The following is a 20387-nucleotide window of genomic DNA, read 5'->3' as shown; positions in this document are numbered from 1 at the left end:
AAATACATCCTTCTTTACTTCTTGGGGAATTTTTAATTAACAGACTCTTAATGTTGTTATTATTTTTGAATACTATCTGGATACCAAATTTTTCAAAAATGCTAGGAAGATGAATTAAATTTATATATAATATATATATGCTAATAAGAACACGGGTACCCCTTTCCCTTGTAAAGCGGAACTATACAGTCACTCCTCCAGTCCTCCGGCACTCTACCCTCTCTCATACAAAGATTAAACAACCTCACCAGCCAGTCCACCATCACTGTACCTCCTTTCTTCAGACATTCTGCTTGGTGCCACTGGACTTGCCTCCCTTCTGGTCACCTCCAGTGTCATAAAAGTCAGGGCATCTGTGTCCAGCGAGCTCTCCTGAGTGTCTAGCGGAAGGGCTTTTTGAAGTACTGTTCCCTTACAAGAAGTGCCATGTGCATCCAGTGGGCCGATAACACAGACATATTTGTCAGTGCTGGGTTGATTGTTGCGATGAGTCTCATAGATATCCTACATTCAGTATGGGGCAAATTATTGGTCCAACTTTGCATTACTCTAGAACTTACAGTGGTAACTTGGATTAGAATGATTGGTTCTCAAACTACTCTGTTGACTTATGAAGTTACACAGTACAAACTTTATATTCTGGTGTAATATATGGCAAAGAGATATTCATCATAGGTAAATAATGACTTGAATAAATCTTAGTCGACTGAAACCCCATTCAGACCTGTGCCCATCTCTCAGCTGCACTGTTGTTTTTCATTGTCGTTTTTCACATACTCTAGATCTCGCATTGCGCCATGCAGTGTTGTCTGCCTGTTGTATGCCTACACAGATCCTAAAAATATAAAGGATCATAAATGAAGAACATCCCAACAGGAGACCTTTTTGTCCATAACTAGGTTGGATTGGGAAAAAGTAAATAAATTAATAAAACAAATAGATAATAGCAAATGATAAACAAACAGAAAAATAATAATTTATAATGAATAAATGAAGATAAAATACATATACCTACAGCATTTCCCCCATACAAGGGAGGTAGCCAAAATAATATAAAATAAACTTAAATAATAATAGATAAATAAAATCAATGGCAAGTATTACAGCATAATGTTTAAGTGCTTATCTAAATAAACCTTAAAACTTTGAACTGTACTGCATTGTACAGCCTCTGCAAGAAGTTTATTTCATTTATTTACTGCACAGGTGGCGAAGTTCTTTCTCCCCAATTCCAAATTAAAGCTACACGTACTTCCTGACAGTTTGAGACCTTAATTTCATGTTTGATTTGCATTCATTGTGAAAATTTTGCCACTTTTGATGTTGTCAGTTCCCTTTAGAATCTTAAAGACATTTATAAAATCACCCCTGTGTGTACGCTTTTTTAGGGCAAATAAATTCATGTGTTTTAGTTGATTTTTGAATTATTTATTTCTGATATTTGGGATAAGTTTTGTGGTTTGCCTTTGTACTTTTTCCAATTTGTCAATGTCTTTAATGAGATTCGGTGACCATATGGGAACAGCATATTCCAAATGTGGACAAACTAACAATTCATATTGCTTGATACTGACAGATGGACTTTTAAAATCAAAAGATCGCACAACCAGTCCTAGAATCTCATTTGCCTTCTCTGAGGCAGAAATACACTGCTTAGATGATTTGAGATCATCATTGATAATTACGTCGAGATCCTTTTCACCATTCACTTTAGTTAATGAATTTCCAAATAAATTTTGTGGTTTGCCGTTGTACTTTTTCCAATTTGTCAATGTCTTTAATGAGATTCGGTGACCATACGGGAACAGCATATTCCAAATGTGGATGAACTAATGAGTTATATTGCTTGATATTGACAGATGGACTTTTAAAATCAAAAGATTGTGCTACCAGGCTTAGAATCTTATTTGCCTTCTCTGAGGCAGAAATACACTGCTTAGATGATTTGAGATCATCACTGATAATTACGTCAAGATCCTTTTCACTATTCACTTTTGTTAACGAATTTCCAAATAACTTGTAAGAACATAAGAACATAAAAATGAAGGAGACTGCAAGAGACCATAAGGCCTACACAAGGCCTTATGTAATCGTACTTCTTGTTATTTTTGCCTATGTGCATAACCTTACATTTACATGTGTTAAATTTCATTAGCCACTTTTCAGACCATTGCTGTAGTTTACCTTAATCTTACTGTACATTCTTTCTCTAATACTAATTAACACCCATGACACCTTCCTCCCTCTTTTTTTTTCCTCCCATCTGTCTTGTTCTCACCTCTTCCTCCATTGCCAGCGTTGATGCATGCGACGGTTTTTGGGAATGTGACCTCCATCATCCAGCGGATGTACTCGCGACGCTCCATGTACCAGACAAAGTGGCGGGACCTCAAGGACTTTCTCACCCTCAACCAGATTCCCAAGGAACTCAAGCAGAGAATGCAGGACTACTTTCAAACCATGTGGAGCTTGAATCAGGGCATTGACATACATGAGGTAAGCAGACTAGCACTGCTGCTCTTCTTTTCTAAATACCTGTTAACCCTTTCAACTGTGTGGCTATGTGAATTTTGTTCTAACTAGTGACAGAAGCCCTTAATTGGGTACTGACTACATCATATTAATACAAAGGGGCTCTAGTGACAGAGTTACGACCTCAGTCACACAGCACTTTTTAGTGATTGAATGTTTATCTCCACTCAAGAAAGAGTGCTCTTCATTTAAATCTCTTCTTTACCACCTCTATAAATTCATCTTTTCGGTGTGATACTGTTTCCCAAAAGTAGAAGTGCTAATTATCAGTGACAAAATATAATTTGAAAATATTTTGTTCCCCTGAAGGATAGACTAAAAAGAATGGGGCTCGATCAATTGTGACCTATTTTTGACCCAAATCTGATCTTTTGAAAGAATAATATAGTCTGGAATTCCTTAGGACAAATAGTGTACATTGCAGCACCGGTTTTAGAGATTGACACAATCCAATATTTCATGCAATTTACTCTTGGTTAGTGAATTAAGGTACATTTTGTGTGAAGCGGATCCCAAATGGAAGGATATCTTGCTTAACCAAGATCCTCTTACCCTGGGATACGTGATCAGATGAATTGAATGGTTTCAGGCAGAAAATAATTTATCAAGTAGGGCATAGTGTTGAAGGGTTAAATGGGTTTTATATGTGTAATATTTGTCAACATTGTTGAATGGTTGGATAGTTTTCACTTTTGTTTTATCTGTGATATAAGTATAGTGATTTTAATGATAATGACAGTGTGAGGTATTGATAGCATGTAGGATATGATCATTGTGAATAATGCAACATATTGACAGTTTAAATGTTGTCGATAAATACTGCTCGAGTGAAATTCATTTTCTGTGAAACCAAGAAATTCTGGCTCAGTGGCAGATAAATGTTCTGAAGAAGGCCTGAAAAGGTTCTAGTTACAAAACTAAATTGAGATATATAAAGTACACAAAAATAAGCTCTGTTTGGATAATAGTGAATAGACAAGCAATAAGTTCTGTATCACAGAATGTTTTTCATTGTATTTCCTTTAGGTTTAATAATCCCCTTGGCAACTTCTGGAATCCCGCCAATTGTTTCCCTACAAAACACATTGTGTGCTTACCGGAGTAGGTAATATATGACTACAGTATATATCCAGATATTGGTTTAGCCTTAGACGCATTTTTTACATGTACCATGTGTCACTCATCATGACCACAATGTTGACCTTGATAAATAAAGCTATTATTGCGAGGTCACTAAAGGGAATATATTGCATTGACAGAAGAGGTCTGATTAAAGATGGGAGGGTTTTAAGAAGTTATGGGAGCAAATTTAGAAAAACCACATGTCTAAAGAATGTGAAGAAGTACAGTTTTCCATATAGATGCATAAATATTTGGAATAGCTTTGGAAGTGATTTACACAAGCTCAAACAATACATGAGTTCAAATTGAAATATGATAATTGGAAATGAAGGATATATATTAAGTGGGAACTATACATGAATTTGAGGCTAGGTAGGATAGATAATTAGAAAATAGGAGATGGGACCCAACAAACATTGCTCATTTTCCTGTATAATACAGTTAGGTTAATACACACAAATACCTTAGTCAGTTTATTAAAACATGGCAGGATCTTTTTCACAGTTTCTTCATTTTCTTCAATATCTTATTTTTTCATAATCTACTTTTAATTTAGATTAAAATATACATTCTGCCTATATTCCCAATCTATTAGTTGAGGGGAAAATGTCCTGTAACTTTTTCCCAATTTGATATCAATGGGAGGACACTTTAGTCACCACCATGTCACCAGCCATGTATCTGCACACTTATACCTAATCTCTCCCCTTTTTCAGACTCTCAAGGAATTCCCTGAGGAACTGCGTGGAGACATATCCATGCACATCCACCGGGAGATCCTCTCTTTGCCCATCTTTGAGACGGCTTCTCAAGGTTGCCTCAAACTACTCAGTCTTCATATTAGGAACAACTTTTGTGCCCCTGGCGAGTACCTGGTTCATCGAGGAGATGCCCTCCAGTACATATATTACCTGTGCAATGGTTCCATGGAGGTGGTCATGGATGACATGGTTGTAGCCATCTTAGGTAAGTGATTTGGCCTTTTCATAAAGAACTCTTCTTGGGGAAATTGGGCATAATTTCAATACAGTATATCTAATTCATTAATCCCATTACTACAAAAGGAGCTGAAAATAAAACTAGTTCACTGGTGGAGGCTAGGACCGAGAAGGCAAAGATGGAATTGAGGGATGAAATAAAGTTGGCAATTAATAATGAAGGGACAGAGTGTACAGAACCAAAAACATGATTTTGTTGAACATCCCTGAACCAGATAGTGATAATGATATTCATATGGAAAAAGCAGCAGATTGTAAGGCAGTAACAACACTGTTTACAACTAAATTGAGGTTGAGTATGGATGAGTTTAAAATTGTGGACACTGATAGACTGTATAAATCTGAGGGGGAGAGAAAAGTAACACAAAGAAATAATGGCAGTCCTAGACTACTTAAAACGAGGCTTCAAAAGGAGGAAATGGTAAAGAAAGTTATGAAAGTCGTATCTAAACACAATAGGATTGCCAACCACAGAGATGTGAGGATATTTAGACACAAGAGCCAAAAAGAGGGAAAAGCAAAGAAGGAACTACTGTTGCAGGCAGCAGCAAGAAATGAAGAGGAGGACGAAGGAGCAGAATTTAAGTGGGTGGTAGATTTCAAGAAAAATAAAATTATAAAGGTACTAGTGGATGAAGAGGGTGGAAGGAGGACATTTTGCCCCAAGATCTAAGGGGAATAAGGAATTAGCACCTCATCAGGAACAAGTATTTGTGTGTAAATAAATTTAGATTGGTTAAATAACAATGTAGCAGAACTGAGCAAACTGCTGAACAGGGAAAAAAAAACAGATTTGATCCTCCTAACAGAGCCAAAAGTTAGCCCAGACCTTCTAGAAAAAAATATTGGCTGCATGTTATTGTGGCAAAGTAGCATGCAGTTGATACTTTAGGGTCTACATAGGGCATCCCTACGGACCAGAGCCACACATCATTTTGTCTATGATAGAGGAAAACTCTGTTCATAGAGAAATGATGACACTTTTTATACTACGACTATCCCTCCGTTATGCTGTCCCCCAACCCCTTGTTACTGTCCTGTACCATTTCTCTAAATATTCATTTCCTTTTTTCACTGACCCTGTGGTGGGGGAAGAGAATGCTACCACCAAGTCTTTCCACTTGAGTCATAAAAGGCGACAAAAAAACAGGACGGGGGATGGGATTAGGAGTCCTACTACCTGTAGCCCCAAAAGGGGACATTCCTAAAAAAGAAGAAAAGGCATAAGAGGGTCTGGGAGCTTTCCAACCAGTACCCTAAGGTTTGGGTCTTTTAATGTGTGTGGATGTGGTACAGATGAGAGTAAAAGGGAAGAGATAGGCAGTATGTTTGTGAGAAGAAAGATGGATGTGCTGGCTTTGAGTGAAACTAAAATGAATGGAAAGGGCAACTGTGAGTTTGGGAGTGTAGCTGGGAGGTACTCAGGAGTGAAGAGGGGACGAGGGAGAGAAGGGGTGGCTATACTAGTAAGTGAAGAGATAAGTAAGTAGGTAGTAGAGTGGAAGGAGGTGTCATCAAGGTTGATGTGGATGAAGGTGAAGCTGGGAAGGGAGATGTGGGTTTTTGTAAGTGCATATGGACCTGGTAGTGAGAAGAGTGTAGAGGAAAGGGAGGCTTTTTTGGGTAGATATAAATGAGTTCATAGAGGGATTAGGGAGAAATGTCAATGTAATTGTATTGGGGGACCTTAATGCTCCTGAATCGAAGAAAATAACACTTTGAGGGAAAGTTTTCCAAACTAAGGTAAACACTAAGATTCCCAATAACAATTACCACAACATGACTACATATGGTTCAATCAGGTGGAAACCTTTTCATCACCAGCTTGGTCAACAATTGATCACATTTGAAATGTCCATAGCTTATATTTACATTTCCATCAAAAGTTCCTGAGATTAAACATGATTCGACCACGTTGCTAAGGTTGTTGCCCTGGACCAATCTATATGATGGTTATTTAATATTTTTATGATGAAACAAAGCATTGTTTTCTTAGGCAGATCTCACTCTATGTTGGGAAACCTTTGTTTCCATTTTTTTTTTTTTCTCTTGTGTATCCAATATGAATTTTGTTACAATCTTTGCAAGGAATTTTATACACTACCCTGTTGTTGTTAGGTGGGCTGTTTTTAATAAAGGTTCTTTTTATAGTGTTATATTTAAATGATATTTTGATATTTAATTTCTTGGAGAAGTTTACAATACCAAGGAAATTTTCATGGAAAGGAGAACAAGTGTTCTAAAATTTTTGTGATTTTCTTGTTCTCCATAGTACGCTTTGTGAAAACATTTCTTAGCAGTATTGTGACATTGATTAAGAATATGAAGGGGATATTTTAACTTTTTTTTTTTCAATAATTTGGATAGTACTTATTTCATCATCAAAAAATTCCTGATCTGAAATCCTGTAAGCTCTCAAGTACATGGAAATGAAATAGATCTTTTGACATTGATATGATGATTCATATGTTCACTAATACCCTCTTTTACTGTGCTCTTTAGTACTGATCTTTAGATGAATTGCTTCAACCATACCTTCACTTGGATTTGCTTCTTCCACCTTCATGTCACTTCTCACCACAAACCTTACCCCTCATCCACCCGATTTATCTTTTCTGTCTCTTCTCTAGGAGGTGTATCTGTTGTTCAACAAATGTATATAAAAAAATTTGGGGAGTTTAGTAGTCCCCACTAGATGCAAAATATCAGGCTCATTTATCCTTAAGTAGTCATTTATCTCTAAGCTAACCAATAGTAAACCATCAACATTAGCACATGCTATTCCAATTTTCCTTATGGTGTTTCCTTTGCAATACTGCATTCATGTCTTCTTGGAAACCATTTCCTCAACTTCTGACTGACATGTATATAATTTTTTTAGGAGTGTAGTAGTCCCCACTAGATGCAAAATCAGGCTCATTTATCCTTTAGTAGTCATTTATCTCCAACCTAACCAATAGTAAACCAACATTAGCACATGCTATTCCAATTTTCCTTATAGTGTTTCCATTCTAATACTGCCTTCATGTCTTCTTGGAAACCATTAAAAAAAAAAAAAAAAAAATCTTCAGTCCTCCAATCATTTCTTCATTAGCATCTTTCCTAATCCAATTATTTTAAAAATGTTCTTCTCGTGCTAACTTCCAAGACTTGCTGATTACTTCTTTTGCTGTGGCTTGTGACTTGAACTTTATTTTCAATGGACATGTGCAATTTCTCATATACTTGCCTAACTTATACATGCTTATATAATCTTGTCTGTTGCATCATAAGTCTTTCCCTAGATTTATTGAGGTAATTTCCCTAATCATTTGCATTTCTTGTTCTTGACATAACTTACATGAGGTGTTGTATTCTTCTTGGCATCCAAAAAGTGAGATGTATCTACACATGTCCACAATACAGTATATATATATATATATATATATATATATATATATATATATATATATATATATATATAATATATATATATATATATGTATATATATATATATATATATATATATATATACTTATATATATGTATATATATGTGTATATATATATATATATACATATATATATATATATATATATGTATATATATATATGTATAATTCTATATGTATATATATATATATATATATATATCTATATATGTATATATATATATATATATATATATATATATATATATGTGCTTAAAAGTGGCAGTCTGCTGACAAGATTGACTAGATAAACACCATATGAGGACGGAGCCTTTATTTGTACGACGTTTCGCTTATTACAGCTTTTTCAAGTACAAGTTGAGATACAACTTGTACTAGAAAAAGCTTTAATAAGCGAAACGTCGTACAAATAAAGGCTCCGTCCTCATATGGTGTTTATCTAGTCAATATATATATATATATATATATATATATATATATATATATATATATATTGCAGAAACCACAGGGAAAATAAAGTCGGAATACTAAACATTTTTGTCTATTACGACATCCTCAGGTACTCTGAGGATGTCGTAATAGACAAAAATGATTAGTATTCCGACTTTATTTTCCCTGTGGTTTCTGCAATATTATTTAGTCATGTGTTATTGTGATTATTTTTGCAATATATATATTATATGTGTATATATACATATATATAAATATATATACATATACATATCTATATATATATATATATATTGACTATATTATGACAAATAAAATTGAAGGTGAAAGAAGTTGATGAGGAGAAATGGGAGAATTTTACGCCTTAACGTTTCGACCCGCAGGGTCTTGGTCACAAAGCTAACAACTCAAACGTAACCGAATATTTTATACACGGACGGGTCATCTTATGGGACGCTTCGGAGAGCTTGTTATTTTATCTGCGTATTCTTTTATTATTAATAAGCTTGTGGCTTTTGCTAAACATATAAATCCTTCTCTATGGTTAATGTTGTTATTAGTGTTGATATATGCTGCCTCAATTGTCTTCCTTAGTTTCTTGGATGATCCTTTATTTAATACGGTTGTGTTGTTCCAGTCTGGAAGGTGACCATGTTTATCCACATGTATTACTATGGAGTTAGATGTCCTATGGGCTTTTACATCATTTTTATGTTCATTTATCCTTTTATTAAGCCCGCGACCAGATTCACCAAAATATGAAGAGGGACAGCTTTTACACGGGATTTTATAAACAACGCTGTTTTCGTTAGTGGGATTATTGTCGCTACGTGTTACCAAATGTCCTACTTTGCTACCTGACGTCCTGGCTATTTTGATACCCGCTTTTAGAAGAAAAGTGTCTAGGTATGAATTAACATTAGAGTTTGGCACTGTGATATATCTGGTTTCATTATTACATTTATTATCATTCTTATTTTTATTTTCATCTTTACTTTTGTTAATTATTTCTTTGGCTTTCTTTTTTAAGCGCGAGTTTACTGTAACATTAATTTCAAATAAATTAAATTCAAGCAACATAAATTGAGATGGAGGAGGAGGAGGCAAGGTACGTTCAGTCTGTCGTTTGTGCCATGTAAACAATGGACGCAGCGTCGTGCGTAAGTATCGTTTGAACTACGGAGAGCGCGCTAAACTAAAAAAATTCACTTTTTTTTTTTTTTTTACAGTCAGTTCAAACGTATAATCGAAAAAACGTAAAACGAATGAACGTAAGTAGAGGAGCGTCTGTATATATATATATATATATATATATATATATATATATATATATATAGAGACGCTCCTCAACTTACGTTTTAGTTACGTTCCGAACGGCCGAACGTAAGTTGAAAATTAACGTAAGTTGTTACTGTACTATACATCCGTAAATTCTATTACCGTATCTTACAAAACACCCCTAAATAATTAATTATACACATGACATTGTAAGATAATAACATTAATTTCAAATAAATTAAATTCAAGCAACATAAATTGAGATGGTGGAGGAGGAGGGGAGGAGGAGGAGGAGGAGGAGGAGGCAAGGCACTTTCAGTCTGTCGTTTGCGCAATGTAAACAATGGACGCAGCGTCATGCGTAAGTATCGTTTGAACTACGGAGAGCGCGCTAAACTAAAAAATTCACTCAAATTTTTTTTTTACAGTCAGTTCAAACGTAAAATCGAAAAAACGTAAAACAAATGAACGTAAGTAGAGGAGCGTCTGTATATATAAAACTGTGACTATTCCTTCTAAGCTATCTCTTTCCTGATGCTCCATGATCTCTGTAAAGGTTACTGTATTTACCTATTTTTACCTAGTTGTATTTTACAGGACCTGAACTATGCTCTTAGTGACCCGTTTTCGTACCTCTCCACATCCAGTTTATTCTTGAAATCATGTATTTACCTAGTTGTATTTTACGGGAAGGGGAGCTATGCTCGTGGTGTCCCATCTTCATATCTCATTTTATCTAAACTATTTTTAAATTTATGTATTGTTTTTGCACACACCACTTTCTCATCTAACTTGTTCCAACTGTCTATTACTCTGTGAGGAAAGCTGTTCTTTTTCACATCTCTTCTATAGCTGTCTTTCTTGATTTTCTTTCCATGTCCTCTTGTATTTCTATCATCCCATTTTATCAGATTCTCTCTATCAATAATTTCTATGCCTTTCATGATTCTGTAAATAGCTATCAAATCTCCTCTCTTCTTTGCTCTAGTGTCTGTAGTTCAAATTTTGCTAGTGTCTCTGCATATGATAGTTTTGAGAGTGTTGGTGCCAATTTTGTAATTGCTCTTTGTATTCTTTCAAGTTTTTTTATACATTTTTTTTTGTACTTGGTGACCATATCATTGCTGCATATTCCAATCTTGGTCTTATCAGAGCGATTAGAATTTTCTTCACCATTTCTTCATCCAGGTATGTAAATGCCACTTTGATTGTTCTTATTAAATTATAAGTTTCTCCAAAAATCTCATTTATATGTTTCTCAGGTGACATATTCATAACAATGACTCCCAGGTCCTTCTCATTTTCTATTTTTTTTCATTCCTTCTTCTCCCAATTTATATGCTCCTGTTATTCTGTTTTTGCTTTTTCCAAATTCCATTATACTACACTTTTTAGTGTTGAACTCCATCTCCCACTTCCTACTCCATTCCTGTACTTTATTTAGATCATTCTGTAGTGACTCACAATCTTCTGTGTTCACTTTTTTTAACAGTTTTGCATCATCTGCAAAGAAGCTCATATAACTTTCAATTCCGTCATCCATATCATTAATATATATAGCAAACATTATTGGGGCCAGAACTGTTCCTTGTGGAACACCGCTTATTACTTCATTCCATTTTGAGTGTTTGTCTCTTATCACTACTCTCATTTTTCTTTCTTGCAAAAAGTTTTTCATCCATTTAAGCAGTTTGCCCTGTATTCTCCCTTCAGTTTCTAATTTCTTAAGCAACTTCTTATGTGATACTTTGTCAAAAGCTTTTTTTAGGTCTAGAAATGCACAATCAGCCCATCCATCTCTTTCTTGTATTATATCTATTAGCCTTGAATAGAAACATATTAAATTGGTGATGCATGATCGTCCTTGTCTGAATCCAAATTGCCTTGGATTTAGGACATTTTTTTTCTAAATATTTTACTCATCTACTTTTGACAACTCTTTCACAAATTTTTGCTATTGTACTTGTTAGAGAGACTGGTCTGTAGTTGGTAGGGTCTTCTTTATTTCCCCCTTTATATATAGGTACTATATTTGCTTTTTTCCAATCTTCTGGGACTTTTCCTTCTTTCAAGGAACTGTTTATTATGGTATGTATTTTGTCTACCAGTTCATTCCTGCATTCTTTCAAAATCCAGTTTGCTATTTCATCTGGTCCATGCAATTTTCTGACATCAAGATTACTCAAGTGTTTCAATATTTCATTCTTAGTTACTTCTATTTCTTTCATGGGGGGGACTTTCTCTTTCCATTCGATCTCTTCAGGTTGTATGTTCTCCCTTGTAAACACTGATTTAAAATGCTTGTTCATAATTTCTGCCATTTCAATTTCCTCTGTGTATTCAACTCCTCCTTGCCTTATTTTCTCCAAATCTTGTTTGTTTTTCAGTTTGCTATTTACAAATCTGTAAAATAGTTTTGGTTGATCTTTACATTTTTCTATGACATCTTTTTCATATTATCTCTTTTCCTCTCTGCATGCTTATACATATTCATTTCTATAACAAGTATATATTTTCCATTTTTCAGGTCTTCTGTATTTCTTCCATTTGGTCCAAGCTTTGTCTCTTTTGTCTTTTAACTCCCTACAACTTTTGTTGTACCGGCACTTTATATATTCTTTTTCTTGTTTTTATCTTGGGACATACTTTTCCACTCCTTTTTTATAAATTTTTGTCAAAATATTCCATTTCTCTTCCACTGTTGTTTCTTCTTTGTATATTCCTTCCGAGTTTTCTTTTTGAAAGAATTCTCTTATTTTATCAAAGTTTGTTTTTTCATACATCATTCTTCCTTTTCTATATTGTTCATTTCTTTTCATGTATTTTTCCTCATTTAGTTCCAGTTCAATCAGTATATGGCCACTTTTACTTATTGGTGTTTTATATTCAATCTTTTCTACTATTCTAGGTTCAGATGTGATTATTAGGTCTAGTCTTGATGGTTCTTCTTCATTTCTATACCTAGTGTTCTGTATCCACTGTGTCATTGTATGGTCAATAATCATCTCGAGTAGAACATTTCCCCATGAGCCATCTCCATCCTTTACTGTCATCTCTTCCCAGCAGACTTCTTTGCAATTAAAGTCGCCCATCATAACTATTCTTCCTCCATCTTCCATTATCTTATTTAATGTTATCCTTGTGTCCTCTAACATACTTTAATGTTCACTCTCTTCCCATGAGGCTGTTTTTGGAGGCACATAATTTATCACAAACTTTCTGTTCTTCTTATCTCTGTCTTCCACTTCGATCATAATTATCTCTACTCTATTCTTTCCATATGTGACACTCTTCACATTTATATCCTTCTTAGTCAGGAACATAACTCCACCCCCTTGCTTTGTCTCTCTGTTTCTAATCCAATAATTATATGCATCATGTCCTACACTGTTGGGTGGTAGTGGACCTTTTAATTTTGTTTCTACAATTCCCATTATGTCCGGTTCTTTTTCCTTCAGATAATCATTCAGCTCATTCAATCCTGTTATTAATTCATCTATATTTGTGTAAGACACTCTTAGTTTTCTGCCACTTCCATTGTATTCTCTGTTTCCCTTTTGTTTTTCTCTAGTATTTCGAATTTTCTTACTTTCATATTCACTACTCTCCAATAGAATTTCTCTTTTTCTGACTCTGTTCTGTTCTCGTTTTTTTCCTTAGCTTCTTGTCTTTTCATTTTTTCCTCCTCGCTTTCCTCTTTATTCATTTCCCTTTTTATCCATACCTTTTTATATTGTTCACTTGCTGCTAGTTTCCCTGTTTTTGATCAGATATTCTCTGCCGTAGTTTGTGACCTGAATTTAATCTTAATTGGTCTGGTGTTATCTGTATTATACTTTCCGAGTCTAAACTTCTCTTCAATTTGTTTCATGATTTCAGGTTCATCTTCCTGAAATCATGTGTTCAGGTTCATCTTCTTCAAATCATGTGTCCTATCTCATTTGTTGTTAACCCATCCTCTTTTTCCTCCATGGTGTTTAGAAGATTTTTTTTTCTCTCATTTGTCAAAGTTTCATTTTCCCTGAGCAATTCATAAACCTCTGTTTTCAGAGCCAGCTTTTTTCCTTTTCTTGCTCAATTCTTTGCCCCAGATCATGCAGTCTAACCTTATGGAAGGAAATTGAATCTCTAAATTTTTTCAGCTCTGTAAGAATTCTACTTATCTCCATGGTAGACTATATCTAAATTGAGACGTATCTTCTTGGGTGTGAAGCCTTCAAAATCTTCCATCATTAGTGTAGATACAGTAATAAAAACATCACTTTATCATGGAAATAAACTATTTTTTTCTATCAAAAGGACAACTTTGAAATGTTTAAGACCCTTTAAAAAAAGAATGAATATATATATATATATATATATATATATATATATATATATATATATATATATATATATATATATATATATATATATATATATATATATATATATATATATCCCTAAAATCAGCCCTCCTCTTAGGTGAATTAGAATATCTGGTGCTACTGAGAAAATGTAGACACCAAATGTCATCATAAGAAAGCAATTGACAAATATTGTTCTGGGCAACCCCTGACAAAGTTGAGTCTTGATGAACCATTATAAACAATAAACATTTGCCAGAGAGTGTGTGTTCACTTTTATCTTACATCTGTCTGAATAAAATTGCCAGATGTTAGCAGAAAGTAACCCTAGACTTCATCATGTTGGATTGATATGTGAAGCAAATAAATGTAACTAGTTTAGGGTTCTCCCTTCTACTAAACATAACTGTAACAAAATATCTAATCCTACTTTAATGGGTTATTTATATTTCTATAACTCCTGCCTGTTTTCACTTCTTGCCTAAGACTTAGATCAGAACATTCACTCATTTCATGACTGTATCCATACTATGAAACTGGAGTTAGTAGCAGTGATATGTATATGTCTATTTCCATTTCTACCTCTTCTAAATTTCATCAATGGTGAAACATGCTGTAGATTATTTCACATGGTCGCTATTGCTCCTTCCTTGTCCTCACCTGAAAATTTATTTCAAAGTTTGCAAGGGATGAAATTTGTGTACAGTTGATGTTATGGACATATATAGTTGATGAGTCATCACACATGGATTCTATCACCTAAAAGGGATCATGTGAAGAATCGTCACCCCAAACTTCAACAGAGTGACAATTCTTCATGTGGGCTATCCTATAGTGACAATTCTTCATGTAGGCCATCCTGGGTTTATGATTTTTTTGTTGTATAAGTTGATGGCAATAAGCATAACCCTCATTCAGCCTAACCTAATCTTTATTCCTCTGTTGATATTCAGTATACTAGTAGTGACAATTCTTCAGGTGGGATTTCATGGGGTGATGATTCTTCATGTGAATGCTCTGTGGTGACAATTCTTCATGTGAGTGCTCTTGGGTGACAATTCTTCATGTGAGTGCTCTGGGGTGACAATTCTTCATGTGAGTGCTCTGGGGTGACAATTCTTCATGTGAGTGCTCTGGGGTGACAATTCTTTATGTGACATCCTAAAAGGGTGAACCACTTCAGTATGATGACGCTTATGTAGCCGTCATGAGGCGCGAGTGGATGTATGAGGAAGCCGGGCATCTGCGTCTTGATTATATATTATTTTTGTAGTTGTACATAAGTCTCCCTGGATTCTGTACTGGTTTAATAATGTTTTCTGTGTGTATTATTACTCAGAGTAAAAGAGAACGAGTAATACAGCAGTGACTTTATATTTTATAATGTGACTAGTGTGATGCATCATTCATATGGCAGCCAATGCTGCACACGAGAATTTGACTCTTACTAAAGCTGTTAATTTTGTTTTTCTTGTGCGTAATTAGCGATCCTTGGGTGTTCCATTTATTGTATGACTATTCTCATCATTATGAGACATTGTTGAGAATACTGCAGAATGACACCACTGTTAGGTATAAAACGGTGTATTTACCTAGTTGTATTTTGCGGGAAGGGGAGCTATGCTCGTGATGTCCCGCCTTTGTATCTTGCAGTGTCTAGTTTGTTTTTAAACTCATGAATGGTTTTTGCGCATACTATTTCATTGTCCAGTTTGTTCCAAGTGTCCAAAACTCTATGAGGAAAACTGTTTTTCTTCAGTTCTCTTCTATAGCTATGTTTTTTTATTTTCTTTCCATGTCCCCTTGTGTTTCTTTTGTCCCAGTTAAGTAAGTTCTCTCTATCGAGTACCTCTGTGCCTCTCATGATTCTGTAGATGGTCAATAGGTCACCTCTCTCTCTTCTTTGCTCCAGTGTCGGTAACTCCAGTTTAGCCAATCTCTCCTCGTATGATAGGTTTGTATTTACCTAGTTGTATTTTACGGGAAGGGGAGCTATGATCGTGGTGATCATGTATTGTTTTTGCCCACACCAATTTCTCATCTAACTTGTTCCAAATGTCTATTACTCTGTGAGGAAAGCTGTTCTTTTTCAGATCTCTTCTATAACTGTCTTTCTTGATTTTCATTGCATGTCCTCTTGTATTTCTATCATCCCATTTTATTAGATCCTCTCTATCATTAGCTTCTATGGCTTTCGTGATTCTATAAATAGTTATCAAATCTCCTCTCTCTCTTCTTTGCTCTAGTGTCTGTAGCTCAAATTTTGCTAGTCTCTCTTCATATGATAGTTTTGAGTGTTGGTACCAATTTTGTAATTGCTCTTTGTATTCTTTCAAGTTTTGTTATACATTTTTTTGTACTTGGCGACCACATCGTTGTTGCATATTCCAATCTTGGTCTTATCAAAGTGATTAGTATTTTCTTCACCATTTCTTCATCCAAGTATGTAAATGCCACTGATTGTTCTTATTAAATTATAAGTTTCTCCAAAAATCTTGTTTATATGTTTCTCAGGAGACATATTATTCATGATAATGGCTCCCAGTTCATTTTCTACTTTTTTATTCCTTCCTCTCCCAATTTATATGATCCTACTATTCTTTTTTTGCTTTTTCCAAATTCCATTATACTACACTTCTTAGTATTGAACTCCATCTCCCACTTCCTACTCCATTCCCATACTTTATTTAGATCACTCTGAAGTGACTCACAATCTTCTTCAGTGTTCACTTTTTTTTTAACAGTTTTGCATCATCCGCAAAGAAGCTCATATAACTTTCAATTTCTTCATCCATATCATTAATATATATAGCAAACATTATTGGGGCCAGAACTGTTCCTTGTGGAACACCACTTATTACTTCATCCCAATAAGAGTGTTTGTCTCTTATCACTACTCTCATTTTTCTTTCTTGCAAAAAGCCTTCCATCCATTCAAGCAGTTTGCCCTGTATTCCTCCTTCAGTTTCTAATTTCTTAAGCAACTTCTTATGTGGTACTTTGTCAAAAGCTTTTTTTAGGTCTAGAAATGCACAATCAGCCCATCCATCTCTTTCTTGTATTATATCTATTAGCCTTGAGAAGAAACATATTGAATTGGTGACACATGATCCTCCTTGTCTGAATCCAAACTGCCTTGGATTTAGCACGTTTTTTTTTCTAAATACCTTACCCATCTACTTTTGATAATTCTTTCACAAATTTTTGCTATTGTACTTGTTAGAGAGACTGGTCTATAGTTAGTAGGGTCTTCTTTATTTCCCCCTTTATATATAGGTACTGTATTTGCTTTTTTCTAATCTTTTGGAACTTTTCCTTCTTTCAAGGAACTGTTTATTATGGTATGTATTTTGTCTACCAGTTCATTCCTGCATTCTTTGTGTGAACACAATCGTGTTTATTCTAGTGTTGTGTAAAGTTGTCTGGAATGTACACCATTGTTACTTCTAATTTGTTTTACTGTAGATATATCCACAGTAATATATTCAATAGTGTGTATTGAATTCATGTAGATAAACAGTTGAAACAGTATAACCATTATTCAGTATTGCCACAGTCATTTGACTTCTTGGGTCTGTTAAGGGCTATTTACACAGTCAAACTGTCAAACGGATTTGTCAAGAGATTTGAAGAGGTTTCAGATGGTCAAACCAAATGATCAAACCTCAGTGTGACCCATGCAGTTGTTAAGCAAAGATGTCTCTCGACCAAGACATATTTATTGCTTTTGATTGAGCGGTGGCATTAACTAAAAAGAAAAGAAGATCAAAGTGAACAAAGGATTGGTAATTAAAAAGATACCAAAATTCACACACCAACTTGCCTGTCGGTTAAAGACTAGAGCCAGATGACTGGCATAATCATATGAGAATGGACCTTATTTCTAGCTACTCTATTATCATATTCCTTCAATTTCACCTTCCTGGATGTTCTCTATCTCTGCAAGCATAAACTATTGGCCCAATATTGGACAAGTATGGGCCCATTTGCTACCAATATATGCCAACCTAGGGTCAATGTTGGTCCACTAAATCATGTTGGCAGGGACATTTGTAGGTAAATTCCAATAATACCTTCCTCTCATGCCTCTTGCCATTATATTCCTTCATATCCATACTTCCAACAGATGTGTCCACTTCAAGGTGTGAATAGCTACTGAGGTTTGATGTTTGGTCATTGTTCTCATGATTAGGTTTGTTGATAATGTTATGTCCCTTGCAGGCCCCCACAAAAGTCAGGTTCAGCCAGACTTGCTTCAAACCATTCTACAAACGTGTTTGACAAACAAATGCCCCATTCACATGGTCAAATATCACTCCAAACACTTGTTTGATAACCTGTTTGACCGTGTAAATGGCCCTTTAAAGGACCAATGGAATTTGACTCAAAAACAGGATTTAGCCTACGACACACTACTCACTGTATGAAACACTGTCAGTATGAAAAGGTAGTTTGTGTGCTACCATGATTAAATCAGGATAGACATTAATTTTTCCACAAGTATTTAATGCTTTCCTTTGACATTCCATTGTTTATATTATACAAAAGAACATAAAACACTAAACCTCGATGAATCCTCTCCAAAAGTTAGAGGCATTTGTGTTTCTTGTAAAAGCGTGGTTCACACAAGCAATATTGCGGCACCGAACTCCCGTTTTCCATGCTGTGGCAGCACTTTTTTGTAAGCAACATCCATGTTCTCGAGGTACCATGACCCCACAGGAATTTTTTGTGGCCTTCTCCCATCGAAATCTTATTATATATAATGTCTAATGAGCTGGTGTTGCCTAAATGTGTGGTAAAATCCTTGTGCAAGTTGGCAGCTTCACATAGATGCCTCTAGAACCCAAGAGATGCTGACTACTCCAAACACAAGCTTCGTGCAAAGCTGTTCACTGAAATAGCCCTGGAAATCAAGACTCAGTACCCAATAATGAACAATTTGACTTGAGGTAAGGTGCCTTTTACAATGTTTCTATTAAGGTATATGATAGAAAGGGATGTGTAGGTACATGTGCACCTAATTAAATATAATAGTAGAACAGAAAAGTAGATATATATTGAGAAAAATACTGTCTTCAAACAAAATTTTATGAATTCATTTTACTAAAAATTTACCAAGCAGTTCCGAATAATGCAGCATATACAGACATTTATACAATTTATGAAAGTGTTATCAATAAAGATAAAAACTCTTGTTACAGATCAAGTTCGTGCCGAATTTAAGAAGCTAAAGTTGTACTTCATCAGACAGCACAATAAAAATATATATATATACAATCAGCACCAAGTGGCTCAGCAGGCAAGATATCTGCAAAATAGGAATTTTACATCTGCTTTGTATTCCTCTCTTTAAGTGGTGAGGAGCTCTTGTCAAAGGCAAACTGGTTGGGACCAACACACAATTGGGTAATTTGTAGTGTTCTTGTAGTTTTTGATTGGGGCTGAAAAGGGAATTATCACAAAACATTTCTCTAAATAATATTTTGCCATAATAATTTAGGCATTATAAGTTTGTGCAGTTGGTGTCCCCAGCACGGGGTCAAAGGTCACCCTGTAGAAGGAGGTGAAGTGGCATCGGTCAAGGGGGACGCGTCAGTGTCGAGTGAACAAGGGGAGGGAAAGTAGTGAAAGAAGTGCAGTGGAAGAAAATATAGGGAATAATTAGCTAAGGTAGGTTTGTAGGATTGATAGGCATTATTGGTGAAAGAGAGACTAGCTAGAAGAGCCTTCGTCATTGGGTCCTAAGGTAAGTAATATGTGGCCCCACGACAACAAGCTATCTAGGCCATGGACGAGGCAACTAACACAAAGAGGGAACCATTAAAGATGAGCAACATAACCCTAAAGCCGTTTGATGACAATGGGGATGTTGTTGCATGGCTTAAAAAGGCAGAATTGGTGGCTAAATTAACTGGTGTCAGTGACGTCGTGAGCTATATTGGCCATAATTTGGAAGGCGACGCATTAGCCATCTACTTAGAAATGAAAGACAGACCAAGAAGATACAGAAAAACTGAAAGAAGCTCAAAGAGGCTATTCACTCAGATTGCGTTCGTCATTTGGTCGGCTAGCCAGAATACGCTGGGCTAGCGAGCAAGTCGACGTATTTGCCAGCGAAATTAAAAGATTAGCTGGGCTATCGAGACTTAAAGACGCAGGCTTGGAACAAGTATTTAGAATGGTGTTTGTGAATGGCATCCCAGATCAAGTTTCCGCGAGGTTACAGC

The 20387-nt window shown here is 35.2% G+C and overlaps 1 protein-coding gene across 4 annotated transcripts in view; it reads left to right on the top strand.

The window, feature by feature from the left end:
• The window catches only part of Elk (Eag-like K[+] channel), a 190835-nt gene that overhangs the window by 94353 nt on the left and 76095 nt on the right, over positions 1 to 20387 (top strand). For all 4 annotated transcript variants that reach the window (XM_076179039.1, XM_076179036.1, XM_076179038.1 and 1 more), the window contains exons 10-11: positions 2297 to 2496; positions 4371 to 4620. In XM_076179039.1, the coding sequence (XP_076035154.1) occupies positions 2297 to 2496; positions 4371 to 4620 (450 nt within the window). The remainder of the gene's footprint in view (positions 1 to 2296; positions 2497 to 4370; positions 4621 to 20387) is intronic.

Source organism: Oratosquilla oratoria, chromosome 42, assembly GCF_046742065.1.
Source record: "Oratosquilla oratoria isolate Oo_2021 chromosome 42, ASM4674206v1, whole genome shotgun sequence".
NCBI classification, from domain to species: domain Eukaryota; kingdom Metazoa; phylum Arthropoda; class Malacostraca; order Stomatopoda; family Squillidae; genus Oratosquilla; species Oratosquilla oratoria.
The sequence above is the reverse complement of the archived record's forward strand: the minus strand, read 5'-3'. Positions and strand labels throughout refer to the sequence as shown.